Raw genomic sequence first — 15,597 nt, forward strand, 5'->3', positions numbered from 1 at the left:
TTAGAATGAAAATGCTTACTCTTCTCTTCCTTCCTTTTGACGTCCTAAGATCTGGCTGATGGCCTGTTGCTCTTCAATGGTTATCACTGAATTTTCAGGGAGAATGTTTATAAGAGATTAATGTATTTCTTTGGAGTGACTGAGTAATACCAAGGGAGGGGAAAAAAGTGGTATTTCAGGTTTTCAGTGGGTAAATGTGAGAAATTAAATATGAAGTGCAATAACTCTTCTAATAAAGCTGGAATGGTTTTGTGGCCTTTCCAAATGAACCAAAAGCAGAAAAGAAACTACTATGCATCCATCGCAGTTCCAGGAAGAGATGAAAGTGTCATTGTTTCAGGTTGAGAATGAGTTTCTGTAAGTAATTTTGTAAGAATGAAGTGTTGAATTCAGGGGTGAGCATGTTACTGAATCATATGTGAAAGATTGTTATTTCACAGCAAAAAGCTGCACTTAAGACTTTAAAAAATGGTAGTGATAATAATTTTACTATTAACTTTTCTTGCTGTCGTGAACTTTGGACTATATGATGTAGTTTTAATGATATATGTTATTATATTATCATTTCCGTAACACTTGTTCTTTTTAATGTTTTTGCACGGGTATAACTGATTGGATGTTGCTAATTATTTTGATAAAAAGACGAAATACAACCTAGCTGCCTACATTTTTGTTTATTGAATGCTAGTTAAGGAGAGGGGAATTCTGTGAGACGTATCTGTATATCTTTGTACAGAGGGCAAATCTCTTGAGTTTCAAGGTACAATAGTTTTATATTTTCTACATTAATCTTGTATTCTGAAGAAATAAATGGTTATTCCATCCTTTAGCCTTTAATAGAATGGCTATATGATATATGATTATAATAGTTAATGCTTTACCTATGTCCCTTATTTTGATAACTTAAAGAACAAAGGGGCAACTGAAGACAAATCTTGGATTAAAAGCACTGGTTATGAAGGAATTGCCACAGGAATTGTGGTGCCAAAGTTTCAAATGTGTGGACATGCAATGCATCTTCTGATGATCTAAGTTCCACTATCTGCAAAGAACAGAATCCGGGCTAATTTATGAAGTTTTTATTTTTATACTTTCTGTACAATATCAACACTATTTTGCTGGCTATCCATGTCTAAATTCATGGAATTTTGTTGGTTGGGCTTCCAGAGATTATATGGTTTAACTTTCTGCTCAAACCAAGATCAAGTTGTGTAAACTACCCTAATTATTTATACTGAGAAATATTATCTGGGTTTTATTTGCCAGAATCTACCTTACTTTGTTTGCTCTTTATATGTGAGCGCACAAATACCTGTGTTCTTCTGAGTGCTAGACAGTACTCAAAGCAGACAGCAGCCTTGCCTTGATTTTGTTGTTATTGTTATTGCTGTTATTTAGTAGGAGAAGAGGCTGTTGTGAAAGTGTTTGGCACAGGTAAAACGCCCTCTGTAGTTGAATCCTTTTCTTCTGCTAGATTTGATCTTGAGCGGGTGGGTTTTATATTTTCAGCAGATTGTAACTACTCTGCTGTTTTCAAATGTAATCCATCTGTTGTATTTCATTTATATACTAAACCAATTTTAATGGACTTTCCTTCTTTTTAAGATTTTGGTATAAGGAGTAGCTATGGACAAATTAAGAGCAAGGCCGCCTCCTTCACTATGGCACTATGTAGTCATGAACTAGTGATCTCTTTTTACTGAGGATCACAATAACCTCACGCATACATTCTTACAATCCTAGGTACGAGATTGTCGTGTTCTGATAACATCTCACCTAAACTCTTCATCTTGCAGTGTAAATACACTCAACAAATCACTGCATTGCAAGACATTAATATCTCTTCACTGAATTGACATAAAGTGCCTCCCGTGTTAAGGGGAAATCATTATAGGTACAAACTCCTGTTAGTTCTTCTAGCAAAAGTCACAAGCAGGTGTTTCAGAGGCTGGAGACCTTTCTGCTTTTGGGATTTCTACAAACCTATGTATGGTCAGTTCTTCTTAGGATATCCATATGATATTTACTTAATAACCTTTACTGAAGTCTCCGTAAATTAATCTAGTTTATCAAGACAGAACTGTCAAGTTCTGTATTCTGGTTTGGAATATTAAACTCGCATTCCAAAGAGAAAAGACATACACAAATAGTCTTTGGGTTTAAAGAAAAGCAGGCCTCATTTCTTGCATTGCTTTATAACTTTAGAAAGTGGACAATATAATTTGCTACATGTTTGTCTAGGTAGTTAATTATACCCATCTGATGCTACGGTCTTTAAAGTTTTTATCTGTCCTTTTATCTTCTAAGCCTCTTAAAAAAAAAAAGTTATTAAATAAGGAAATCAACTTGGACCACATGTATGATGCATACTAATTTAAATAATAATTCTTCCATATAAAAAAGTGAAATCTGAGGCTTGTGTAGCTTAGGGAGACACTTTCTCTTCCTTACCATCATTTGTGCTTCAGTCAATTCACTTGTTCAGATATATACTGTAGTAGTAGTTGTAATTGTAATTAGGTCTTTCGAGAATTTCTTGACTTATTTTATCCACTAGAGCAGAAATTTGGAGACTTTAGTGGCATAAAGATTCTTGTTTAAGGATTTATTTTACAGACATTTGAGGAAGGCAATAGAAGTTCACAGTACAGTAATACTTTTTTTTTCTATAAGGAAAAAACTACTGAAAAAAATTGAGATTTTCTGCAACATTTTGATGCTTGTGAGAAGTTTCCTGAAAGGATAAAGACTCTGAAACTAGTTTAATCTGTGGAATTTAGTGGGGGGGGGGGGGGGGGAAAAACAACAAAACAACCCAAAACAAAAAAAAAACCAAAACAAAAAAAACTGGCCTAACTACTGGTAAGAATTCAGGAACAATCAGAAAAGACTGAGGATATACATCGTCTCCAAATGTTGCCTAGAACATGCGTATTTACTAAATTTGTCCAGTTCAGACTATTGTAATGCCTGCAGGCTTTCTCTAAGTGGTCCCATTAACTTCTTTTAGTATTTTGGTAAATGACTGAAGTATAATAATATAACATGGCACAACCCCTGGTCACAGAGAAAATTCTCTGTCTGTCTTTGTATGTATATGTATATTTAAAAGTATGTTTGGCTCTTGATATGCGTTTGTCTTATTATGCTCATATCAAGCTATTTTAATGTTAAGAAAACAGCTGGTCTTTAGAAAACTCATGGTAAAAACTTTTGATGATCAGTAGAGGAAGTGCCATGAATCGAAAATAATGCCCATTTTTGATTAATTGAAATAAAAAAATATATACATGCATCGTCTTTTCTAATTGCTTGCCTTTTGCAAGTTGGACAGAAACAGTATTTAATAAATGCACCTCCACATGGTCTAAGCGTTCAGAAGTTGTTAGGCTAAATGACAAGATGTAGAGAATATGAGGAAAAAAAAATTCTGGAACAGTCAATGTTGTTTTTTCATCTTTCATTCCTCTGATCAAAGTGTATCAGCAATACAGTGATATTCCTTTGGGTCCAGTAGTTTCTCTTCAAGTTATTTTCCAAGAAAATTTTCCATACAAATAAGTTGTTATTCTGTTATCCCTAACCAACAAGGGGAAAGGAAATTGTAAGTAGCAGTGTAGGCTGATGCAGTAGCTGACGTTTCTCAGTTTCTTTGTGAGACATATTGATTGCTGTTGGAACACTTTCTATGCTTTTTCCCAGCAATAGACAATTACCCCAGAAATTGACTTATTTGTGGACATTTGTTGTTTGTTGGTTTATGTCTTTAAAACTGTCCAGATACAAAGTTTCCAGTCAAGTTCCAAATTAGTCTTTTGTACTTAGTTTTTATCCACATCTGTCTAGCTTTGTGTGAGAGAGAATAAGCATTTTTTGGGCTGTTCTGTGATGTTAGGAGGAAAAAAAAACACCTCTGCGTAGTTAGGAACTCACAGTCTAAGTGACCCATCATATGGTTGCAAATAGCCAAATAAACTTACAGCTCCTCTGACCAACAATCTAACCAAATGCTGCTTGTGAGCCATTTCAGTTATTGAGCTGCAATATAGTGAATCAGCCTAGAGATGCAGATAGAAGAAACAAGAGTTTGTTTATTGATTGATTTATTTATTATTCTATATCTGCTCCGGTTTTATCCCCAGCATTCTCTAACAGTTTTTGCAGGAAGCATAATTAAAGCCAAGGGTGTAGTGAGACAACAAAATAAGGTTTGCACCACTTTACCGCGCCACCTCTTATAGTTAAAAATCATGTAGTGCTTCTTGCTCAGTCTATTTTTTTTTTTCTTCCACCCCCCCCAAGATTAGGTAGAATATTCAAACATTTGAAGTGAGCTTTTAACTTCTTGGTACTTATGCCACCTCCTTCTGTGTTTACTTCTTGGATTTGGTGCTTATGTATGTCCGGATAACCTCGTTGTATTCAAGGCATATCACAAGAAATAAGTAAAGCACTTTGGCGTGACTTTCCTTTGCGAATGGAGCATGATTCAAAATCAAGCCAGGGGTGTGTGTCTGTAAAAAGGTGTATTTCTTCTTCTCTTGGAGCTGACGATTATGGAGAAATATAACCAAATGTAGTTACAAGGGGGTTTTGTTTGTTTTTTTTCTCTTTGCAGTTAAAATAGCAGATCCACTGGATAATAATATGGCTTTTATATTTAGGACTATTTTTAAGAAGAAATGTTTTTTGATTTTATTGCATTAGTCCTTTCTTCTATTGAAAGTAAACACAAATATCTATTGTCCTTAAGGATAATTGTAACCTGATACATTTTGGGTTGATATAGTTTCAGGCTCTTTTCAAATAATGATTAACCAGTTGCCTGAAGCAAGATTCCAGTTTGTTCTTTTCTGTTTTCGTTCTTCACTTTAACCTGCTGTCTCACAGAGTTCATATCAAATTATCTGAAATATTTTTAATGCGTTACACTCTGAATGTTTGTTTCTGTTGGTGCTAGAGTATTTAAAAATATCGACCAAATCTGTCATGCCTGTGTTTGCAAATGGACATAAACTTCCTTTTAGTCAGATTGTGTGCTTCGGGGAAGTTGTATGAAATATATACTTCAGCATTAGCTAGGAAATGGTTTTTTTTTTCTAATACAGTTCTGAAATGTTTCAGGTTTTGTTTGCTCTGTGGGCTGTCCCTTTAATGCAGAGTCTTAAAGGTGAATTTTGAGTCTAAAAAAACCCAGTTGTAATAATGCCTATAAGAATAGTTGGGTAAAATTTGATGCAGTAACAGGCATTTATGGGCATAGCTGTTATGAAGTGCGAAGAAGCTTTTTCCTTCAATGAAGTGTTATTTTTTTATTTTTATTTTTTATATCTGGTAGACAGTTTTATCAGTGGCGACTGCCTCCCTGACCTAGAAAACATTTGTGTAAATGCAGCTCTTTGAATAAGGAATTAAATCTTTAAATTACATTATAAAAGGGCGGTATTCTGGTATAAGTAAATATTTAAGCAGATGTTAGCAACTCATCAACTGCCAGAATGAGAGATGGGTTCTTGTAAAAGACCTATGAAATAAACTGCCCTTTTGTATCAACGCTGACTATTGATTGATGATTACTGCGTGGCTGGGATCTCTTAACAGTAACCCTGTAATACAAGATCCAGAAAGCGAAAATCCCCACAAAATGTTAAGACATATTAAATGACCAGTAAACTAATACTTTTTATTGGGTGATGACTAACCTGGTCTTTCTAGATGTTATAAGATTGATGCCCTGTGCCAGGCAGGAAACAATCTGTTATGTTGCCTTCATAAGAAAAAGCTTTCACCACAGTGGATTCAGCGTCTTGAGTATAAATGTACCTGTAAGACCTTTTCTTTCTAACATTTGTTTGCTTCTAACTTGCTTCAAAGTAAACTTCAAGCTCCATAACTTAGGAACATTTTCCTGTGGCTTTTTTGAAATGTCCCTTGGATACAGCAGGTCATTGGGCACAGTAATATAAATCAATGAATATACAATACATAAATTAATACATAATAAATGTATGATTTACTATAAAATGCAATACGTAGTCAAGCTAAATTCCCAGCTTTCAAACTCATAAATTGAGTTTGTAATTCAGGAGTGGTTTAAAAGAAAGGCTGTATTTATTCATTTTTCTCCCTGGTTATTTGTCTGGGAATACAGTTTCTCCCTTCTGCCTAAAAAGTAACAGTTCTTTAATGTAGTCTGAAAGATAACAGTTTCTAGTGAGCAGGAAGCTATGAAAAAATAAAGAATAATGAGCAAGAAGTATTTTCTCCAGTGAAATTTCCCAAGAGAAAGTGAAAACAGGGTATCAAAAGTGAAACATTGTCCTTATTAACAGGCAGTATATAGCAAGCCCTTCCTAGCCCCCTGCCCAAAAAAATTCACACAAAGACTCTGTTGCAAGCTCTCTAAATTCTCATTTGAGTGTATACATCCAGCTAGTGCCAAGGAGAATTAATTTTTTTAATCATGATATTGAACAAATCAGGAATTAGCTGTAGGCTGGGAAAGTCTGTAGGTAATGGAATCAGAAGCAAAAGAATTCACATAGGAGCAGTAACTCATCAACTTTATTAACAAGCTGTTAGTACTACTAGATAAGTAGCTCCTCCGTTCATGATATAAAAGGTAAGGATGACATTTGTCTTGGAAGATATCCAAAAGATATAAAAATAAATAATAATAAAAGAAACTGAACAGAATTACAGTACACTGCATTTGCAAGCACTTGAAGGTAGGCAAGTGTAGAAATAACAGGTACCACAGATGGGGGCGGGATTTGTTTCTGACAGGTCTCACTTGCATCTGTGGCAACATGGTTGTCCTTCTGGATGGGTTAAAAGCAATAGATGTTGTCATTTCGCGGTAGTGATGCCTTTGCTTAAGTAGTATTTTCAGAAGTAATATGGGAAAACATGGTCTAGAGGAAAGTATGAAGTTAAGTTTTCTAATCTTAAAAAGAAAGCATTAAAAAACTTTTCTTTAGAATTTTCCATTTGATAGTTTTAAACATACTTTCCATTCAGTGCTGATGTCAGTGAGTCCAACTGAGTAATGTCGTCATTCCCAGGCATTATCTTGAAAGTTTATAATATTTACATGAGGATTTTGAATCCTCATTCCACTCTGGAAACCAGGCATAGTTTGGAATTTTAACTATCACAATACTTGAGCTGTGAATCTAACCCAGATGTTGAAAATCTCTTGTAAACCAGTAGACCTTATTACTTCTCTAAGTGACTCCCTTTGGCAGGATTCAAAGTCTCAGAGGAACCCTTCCGTAGAGGGTGCTTACAGGCTACAGACGCTTACGTCTGCACCTAACATTTCTACAAAGCTGTCATGAGTTAGAAGGAATCTGACTTCTCTCTATAATCTCCACAAGGGTGTTTCATATAGTCTTAGCCTCATCATTCTGTTTGTTCATATATCATATTAAGATAATTTGATAATTTGAATCCATGTTTGTCTTAATTGTGATTTCAGATTGATCACTGCATTATTGCATCTTCAATTAGCTTGCTGATGTTGTAGTAAATTATAGCTCATTCACTTCCGTAAGTTCATATTTGCTTGCTTATCACGTTTAGGAAAAGCAAGCTAATAGAATTGGATTATCCTGTCAAAATATAATATGAAGCATGAAGCGGAAGGTGTAAGAAACATCAAGAAAAAAATTGCAGATGAATAAGCGTATCTTGTCAGTGTTGATTTTTTTTCACATTTATCATTTCTTTGGAGTGTAATGTCACACAACCTCTAGAACGCTTTCTTCTGATAGTCCATAAGCCCTGTCTTGAAGGAAACTTGCAAACCCCTTCAAACCCAGGCACTTTTATTTTGTCATTTAAATACTTTATATCAATGTACACTGCACGGTGTGTAATTCTCACAGCGTCTATTAAAATGTGGAGAATTTCTAGCCAGAAACTTTGAAACCATTTAACACATCATATTCAAGGTCCAGCTCTTTAAAAAACATATGTGACTTTTTCTACTGGATTTAGGCTTTTGTAGGAACAGATTTTGTAGCATAGAAAGAGCGAATTTTTCTTAAAGAATTTAAAGGGTTGCGCTTGCATGATCAAGGCTTCACATGCTGACCTATTGATTTGTCTTTTCCTTGATCCAGAAAGATCGCTTCTTGAATAAAATAATAATTCATCTGCTGTGGGCTTTGGTTTCTCTGCTCTGATTGTACCCAAAATAGCTAACACTTGTTTTGCTGAGATTTTCTTGTTTGCGTGTTTGAGTTTTTGGTTTGTGGGGTTTTTTTTGTTTGTTTGGTTTTTAGGGTTTTTCTATTTGTTTGTTTATTTTCAGTAATTGCAATAATACAGTTCTGTTACTGTGTAAGTGTGTATTTCAGCTCTCTGTCTCTTTCAGGAATAACCTGAATTAGGTATGCATGTTTATTCTGGTATCCAAATATTGATTTCAAGGAGCTATCAAAACAGTCCCAAATCTGTCCACTTAAAGGCTATTTAGTAATTATTCAAACACATACGGTCAAGTAATTAAAACATACTATATATATTTTCATTGGTAGCCTTAAACTTGGTTCACTAAACACTGAAAATATCTTCTACCTTACACTGCTAGACAGTTTTAAGTGTTTTTGCAACACAGCTGATAAGCCGTCAGCAAACCCCTTCTCCCTACCTGAATATACAACAGCAGCTACACTTGCCAAAAACCTTAATCTGTAATGGCATGTCAAAGGCATTTCATGTCAGATGTAATGGCTCTGATGCATGAACCATGAGCCAATATCCCAAAATATAATCTTTTCTACATACTGTTTCATGACCATCCATCAGGAAATTCAATTTGTTTGCTCTTGTTTAATACCAACTCATTGCATCTCTTTTCCATTATTTTCATAAGGATAGCAATGTATTTGAATATGTTATCCTCCAAGGAATACTCATGAAAGATCTTTCTTTCACATGTAAACTGATTGCTCAATCTGCTGTATTTTAACTCTCTCTATTTCTGTAGATTAACTGGAAGTTAATCTGAGGTCGTTGTTCCTAATGAGTTATGCCTGAAAAAGATTATTTTATTTTTTTTCCACTGGAACTTCAGTTCATATATTTTGCAGTTACAAGGCAAATTTAGGGAGGGCCTGTGGGATCACAGGCAGCCTTCATTATTGGTGCATAACCGCTTTGTAGCCAACTGTGTCTTTAATATCCAAGGAGATTTGTGCATTACGGTTTGTTTTCTTTCTCCTTGTTTTTAATAATTTACCTTTGAGAGCCTATTTACAGCCATGTTGGTGTGTGAATATTTGTTTGTCTGTCAAAAGTTAAGATATGTACAGAATGCAAGAGATACATTAATTTTTTATTTGCTTCTTAAGGAAGCCAAGCTATAAACTGGCAGTCCTGAGTACAAGAGCCTTACTTCAGTGAAGCCTAATAAACACAAGGGGGAACATCAAGCCATGTGCCCCTTCGACTAGCTCTCTTAACAAGAGATAATATTCCTTGCTGAATCAATTTCTCTGCTAGGAGAGACAATAATTTGGTTTTGTCTTTATTACAAGAAAAAAAAAAACAAACACCAAAAACCACAAAACCCCACGCTCAAACTTTCTTTAACTTTTAATTTGCAGTTGAATTCACAACACTGCATGCTGTTGCGCACCAGCCAAAAATACAGAGGATCATGAATAGCACATCAAAAAAAGGGGTTGTATACATTAAAGTATTTCTGTCTTAGATCTACTTGAAAATTATTTCATATTTTGCATGCACTTACATGTTTTGAAAAGTCAGTATCTAGCTGAATACTTTTCAAAATGTTTTCCAAAGCTGTTGGGAAGGCTTTTATTCTTAACTGTGTATTGCTGCTTGCCTTGTGACATTTGTCTGATTTGTAGCTGTTATATTAGTTTGGTTTTACCCTTTAATTAGGGAATGTGTATATATATAGTTGTGTAGTCTATACCTATGAACACTAGTAGATACTTTTTCATTGTTGAGGTACAGTAAACAAATGCTGTTTTTTTTCCCCCCTCTTTTAAAAGCAATGCCAATTACTTTTTTCAGTATTTACACTGATCTCTACCTTCTAGTGATTAGGTAATTTAGCTTGCAAACCTACACAGAAAGGATATCACTGGCATTCAATACTTAAAAATAACCTGATAACCCGAAATAGCACTATTCTACATTAAAAGAAGTCCACTGAAACCCAGGAGTTTGGAAGAGAATAGATAGAGAGGAGTATAAAAATATGACAAAGAAAAAAGAGGTGAAAGCATGAGATGATGTTCAGATTTCTTTTAACTTAAGGCTTAGCTTTAGATTGGTGGGGTCCAAATGGGCCCCGTGGTAAGGCAGGTGCATTGTATTAGAAATTGTTAGGCTCATCCACAGTCTGGAGGTCTATAAAGTGAGGCAATAGTAAATAATGCAGTAATCGAACCCACATGAAAGAGAAGAATAACCCTTTTCAGTAAAACTGTAGAAAAGGAAACTTAAAGGATTGGTAGTATAATTCAGGCAGAGCAAATGCTGTAGAAACCACTATACTTGAGTCAAAATTCTCTTTACCTTTATTTACAGTCATCTTCAATCAGCTTTGAAAAACTGATCAAATTTGTTAGCAATATTAATTCAAATGTAAAGTGTGTTTATAAATACAGATTAATATATATTTATTTGGCTTTGAGCACGTAACTTGAAAACATCTGGGATTATGTTCTTGCAAATGATTTATTTCATTCTTTCACCCAGCTCTGACTAAATGTACAGCAGTAAGTGACGTAACAAATATGAAACGGTTAAGAGTCAGACTGCCTGATGGAGAGTAATAGCAAAGTAGTACATTCGAGGTAGTTTGTTCTGAGACACTTTACGAAGGAAAGGGATTGCGTGCACTAAACGATGGTGATGATTCAGATCGTCCTTGTTCTTTTTTCACAATATTAATTTTGAATTGGCATGTAGATGAAAAGAAGATATGTTAAATTTCAAGGAATGCGGCACACGAACCTCCTACCCACCCAAACACTTTTAAGGGAATTTGGGATGGCAGGAAAGAATCCACCAAATAATAACCAGAAATATTAGAGCTGTTACCAAACAGTTGCTGGGGTACTACAACAAAGCTAAGAGTCAATGAGATGCTTTTTTTTTTTTTTTTTTGTCTCTAGAGTAACCCTTTTATGTTGCTATGAAAATGCCTCTGAAGCTGATGAGTGCAGTGCTGCCTTGCACTGTTGGTTCTGAAAGAGGCAGTCAAGGGCCTGAGAGCCCCAGAAGCCAGTTGGTGTGATGCCCTGCTGGGCTTTCGCTCTCTTGCCTTCAGAGTGGCCGGTTTGACCACTGCAGAAAGTGCCGGGGGTTAATGCCCCTTTGCTGCAACCTCCACCTCTTGTAGCCACATGTTGGTTGGAAAAAGCTCTGGTATTTCAGGTTAGCACTTAGTGGATTTTTACTTGCTGTCGCTGACTCTTCCTTTATAGTCTCTGTTAGGAGACTATATGTGAAGATGCTCTAAAGCATTTACATCCTGGAGGTAAGTAAAATACTAGGAAGTGTGCATTTTGAAGAAATAATGGACAGGCTCATCTGACCTCTTTGTGCTTCCTGCGCTGCATGTGTTGGAATGCTGGGTTTTGTTTATTTTTGTTTGTATGTACAAATGTGTGTATATGAAGGGATAGGTGTAGGTAGATGAAGATAGGCACCTTCACACACAGTTGTCAGTGTTTTGTTACCTTACTGTTCTTCAGGAAGATTAAACCTTTGTTTTGAATGGCTTTTGTTTGAATCATCATTGGTAGCCAACATATTTTACAAGCTGCAGTCTGTATTTTCATGTAATCTCCCTTCAGATAGGACTTGTGGAGTCTGTCTCAAAGTGAATTTCCAGATACAATAACTGTAGAGCTTGTTTAATTCAGTCTACTATAGTCTTCCTGTTAGAAAATGTGACAGAATCTATGATCTAATCATAGTATGTCAATGGCTAGTGGGCTACTAGTTCAGCCACGACATTTCTTATTTGCTTTCTCTCATAAGATTGTGGGCATTTACTTTCATTACAGCCTGTGAAGTTGCGGTAAAATGAAATCTCTGTCAAGTGTGATTGAATGTGCAGAGACAGAACTGTCCAAAACCAAAAAGGATAAAACATTGATTTTCTCCTTTAATTCTTTTTTCTCTTTTCTGAAAGAGAAGGTGTTTCTCAGTGTGATCGGTTATGTGATGGTACAGCAAATGCAGTTCTTGGTCCAATTTTCAAGTGCATCCACAAGTAACATCACCGGTAACTGTGGTATCCAGCATCTCTGCAGAACAGTATCAGCTCTCAAAGAAGGGCCTCTACGTAGTATTTTACCTCAGTAAATTCTTGAAATGGCATATGCACATTGAAATATGCTGTCCCTTGCTTAAATGAATATTCTGGTTGTGGAGGCATTTGGGAGTCTTGGATTACCAAATGCTGACATAATTTATATAAATCTTAACACTTAAAGGTGCTTTAGAGAGGATTTTTTTTTTTACAAGTGACAGTCATTGTCCATAGTTTCTTCCTAGCATGTACGCAGTACGGTGAATAGTCATCTTCATTTATAAACATTTGAAATGTCATTTCTGAGGAATATACAGAACTGTGTAATATGAGCCTGCCCCAAATTTCTCACGGAAACTTTACTTGTGGAATAATAACCGACATATTGTCTTAGATATTTACAAAGGCACCCACAGAGATATCTTTTTTTGTATTTGTGAACATTTTTTTTCTAGTTTTTAGGGCATGATTAAATTGTGTATGTAATAAACTAAACATTGACATGGAAACTATTTATCTTATGCCCTGTGCTTACTTAGTATTGCCTGTTCAGCTTCTTAAGCTGAAACATCATTAATGAGCATGTGCTGCGTTAATTCTGGACATTTTTGGATCCAGTATCTTCTTTGCTATTACTACTTGTTAGACATAATGTGTTGGGACTCCCAAAATCACCCGAAGCCCAGACCTGCAGTACTTGTAGGCAGAGGATGTTAGTATACTCTGAGTTGGAGAGGAAAAGGAGCAATAAATTTGTAGCTGTTGTGAATATAAATAAGAAAATTATCCCTAACATTCATCATGTCTGTCTGTGACATTAGGTGAAATTCCATCATGATGGATTTCAGTGAATTTCTTCATGATAAATGAATCTTAAGAAAGGCAAAACTAAGGAGAAATTTAGGATTTTGGGGAAGAGCTTAAGGGAATTCAAATATCTCTCTTTTTCGAGAGAGCAGGCAATGTAAAAAGAGTTATGAAGGTATTTGTGAAAAGAAGGGATGAGTTAAGTGTAGTGGGTTTACCTGTCTGGGTGCTGGCAGTGGGGCTGCAGGGCGGCCTCTGTGAGGAGAGGCCGGGGCTGCCCGGTGCTGGACACAGCCGGGTCGGGCTGGTTCTGGCTGGTTCCAGCCAGCTGTGCGACAGCCCCGCCACAGGGCACAGTCAGGCCCACCAGTGAGGCTGGTGGTGCCTGTTTAAAAACTGGTTAAGGAAAGGACAAAATGTTTCATGGCTGAGAAGACTGAGGGAAAAGTTGTGAGAGAGAGCCCTGGGAGCAGCAGGGCCAGCGAGGAAGGAGGGGAGGAAGGTGCTCCAGGCCCCTGAGCAGGGATTCCCCTGCAGCCTCTGGAGAAGACCTGCACCAGAGCAGGTTTATCCTGAAGGACCCACAGTGGGGCAGGTGAAAAGTGTGAGGAGGAAAGAGTGGCAGAGAAAGAACTGTTATAGACTGACTGCAACCCTACATTTTCCTCCATCCCTGCTGTGTCGCTCGGAGTGTGGGGCGACATAGAGGAGCTGGGAATGAAGGAGTGAAGTTGAGCCTGAGAAGACAAGGGGGACAGGGGAGAGGTGTTTTCTTTTTTGTATTTATTTCTCACCATACAATTCTATTTTAATTGGCAGTAAACTAAATTCTTCTTCCCCAAGTGTTTTGCCCATGGCAGTAATTGGTGAGTGATCTCCGTGTCTTCATCTCAGTCTTCATCTTGTTCTCTCCCCATCCTGTTGAGGAGGATGAGTGAGAGAATGGCTAGGTGGGTGAATGGCAGCCAGGCAAGGTTAACCCACCACAGCAAGAAATCAAGATTAACCTCCTTTGGAAAAGGAGGGTGTCTTCTAGACTGGATGGAGGCAAGATCATAGAAAGTGGTTGTTCGTTTTGCTGGCAGGGATGTTCTTTTACATTTGTAGTTTTTAGTTTGGTAGTTTGTGTAACGTGTTGACTCAGAGAATTTAGATTTTTAATCTAACTTGTGATGTGTTTTGTCTATTTAAGTGATCCAGACTGCTTTGGATATTTCAACAAAAATATTTGAGGAATTGTAGCTTAAATTTTAGCAACTGAGTTTCCATTACTTGTAATTGAAGTCCATTATAGTAGGAACTTGGCTTCATCCCCACTCATCCCTCCTAACAGCAAGATACAGGTTTAAACTAGACGTAGTCTTAATAGAAAAAAATATAAACACGTTGACATCAAAAAATTTGGAATTTTTCGATTCACCATAAATGCAAAGTTATTTCAATCTTCATTCTTCTGGTTATCTAATAATGATAATGAGTACAAATAGTACAGTAAATTGTGTTCCCTTTCAGATTTCTGAGGATGCTTGAAATATTGGGTGTCAGTCCCTGTTCCTCCCGCCCCCCCGAGAAGTAAATACAGTATCTGTGCAAACAAGGTTATTTTTTGTTATTTCTAGTTTTCCTCAGCATATAGACATCCGTGTTCATTTTATCTAATGCAGGAGGCATTAAAAGAAAACAACAAAAGAAGAGAAATGGAGGAGAAAACAAAGAGAGCCAAACTGGCAAAAGAGAAGGCTGAACGAGAGAAACTGGAGCGACAGAAGAAGAAGCAGCAGTTGATTGATATGAACAAAGGTAAGGTATCATTTTTAGTAGGGAGATTTGTTAAAAAGAAAGTAAGGAGTAACAAACTGAAGGCTATGGCTGATCAATATGAAAAATACTTGCTGTCTGTTTTGAAAGCTGAAAAAAAGGTTAATTTTTCAGTGAAAATTCTGTTTTCGTTTAGCCTACTTGATCATGTAATTCCGTATCTGCCACTTAATATGTTTAATGTTCCTTTCAAGTTGTTTTGTTGTGAATTATTGGCTTGTTTTCATTTGTAACAGTTAATTGATTTTTTTTTTCATATGGATTTGCTTCCAAGAAGAAGTATCTTACTTGCTTTGTTGTTAATTTCATTCTGTAAACATCTCTATAATCAAGGTAGTGTGGCAATTAACGTCTTTCTTTTGGGGCTTGGAGGATCCATGTTATAATGGATGTTCTCCCAACAGTCCTATTAGGAGCTAGAAAATCTGGTTGAGCTTGGAGCTGAAGTAGAGAGTGACATTTCAGTATGATAAAAAGCAATGTGTTGAATTCGTCAGCTGTGAGAATATTGTATTTTGCATGAGGCCACCCTAAGAGAGGAACGTAAGAAAGCAGGAGGAATTGCATGGTCCTGATATTGATATTGTGCAGATTTCTAGAAGGCTGTAAAATACAGACTTTTTTCTTTACCTCTCTGACTTCAGAAGGCAAGTAGAGTAAAACTGTAC

General features: G+C 36.3%; 1 protein-coding gene across 4 annotated transcripts in view; it reads left to right on the forward strand.

Annotated features, from left to right (window-relative positions):
• The window catches only part of DIAPH2 (diaphanous related formin 2), a 229,851-nt gene that overhangs the window by 134,871 nt on the left and 79,383 nt on the right, over positions 1-15,597 (forward strand). For all 4 annotated transcript variants that reach the window (XM_054214099.1, XM_054214100.1, XM_054214101.1 and 1 more), the window contains one exon: positions 14,776-14,911. In XM_054214099.1, coding sequence (XP_054070074.1) covers positions 14,776-14,911 — 136 coding nt within the window. The remainder of the gene's footprint in view (positions 1-14,775; positions 14,912-15,597) is intronic.

The sequence above is a fragment of the Rissa tridactyla genome, chromosome 9 (genome assembly GCF_028500815.1).
Source record: "Rissa tridactyla isolate bRisTri1 chromosome 9, bRisTri1.patW.cur.20221130, whole genome shotgun sequence".
Classification (NCBI taxonomy): domain Eukaryota; kingdom Metazoa; phylum Chordata; class Aves; order Charadriiformes; family Laridae; genus Rissa; species Rissa tridactyla.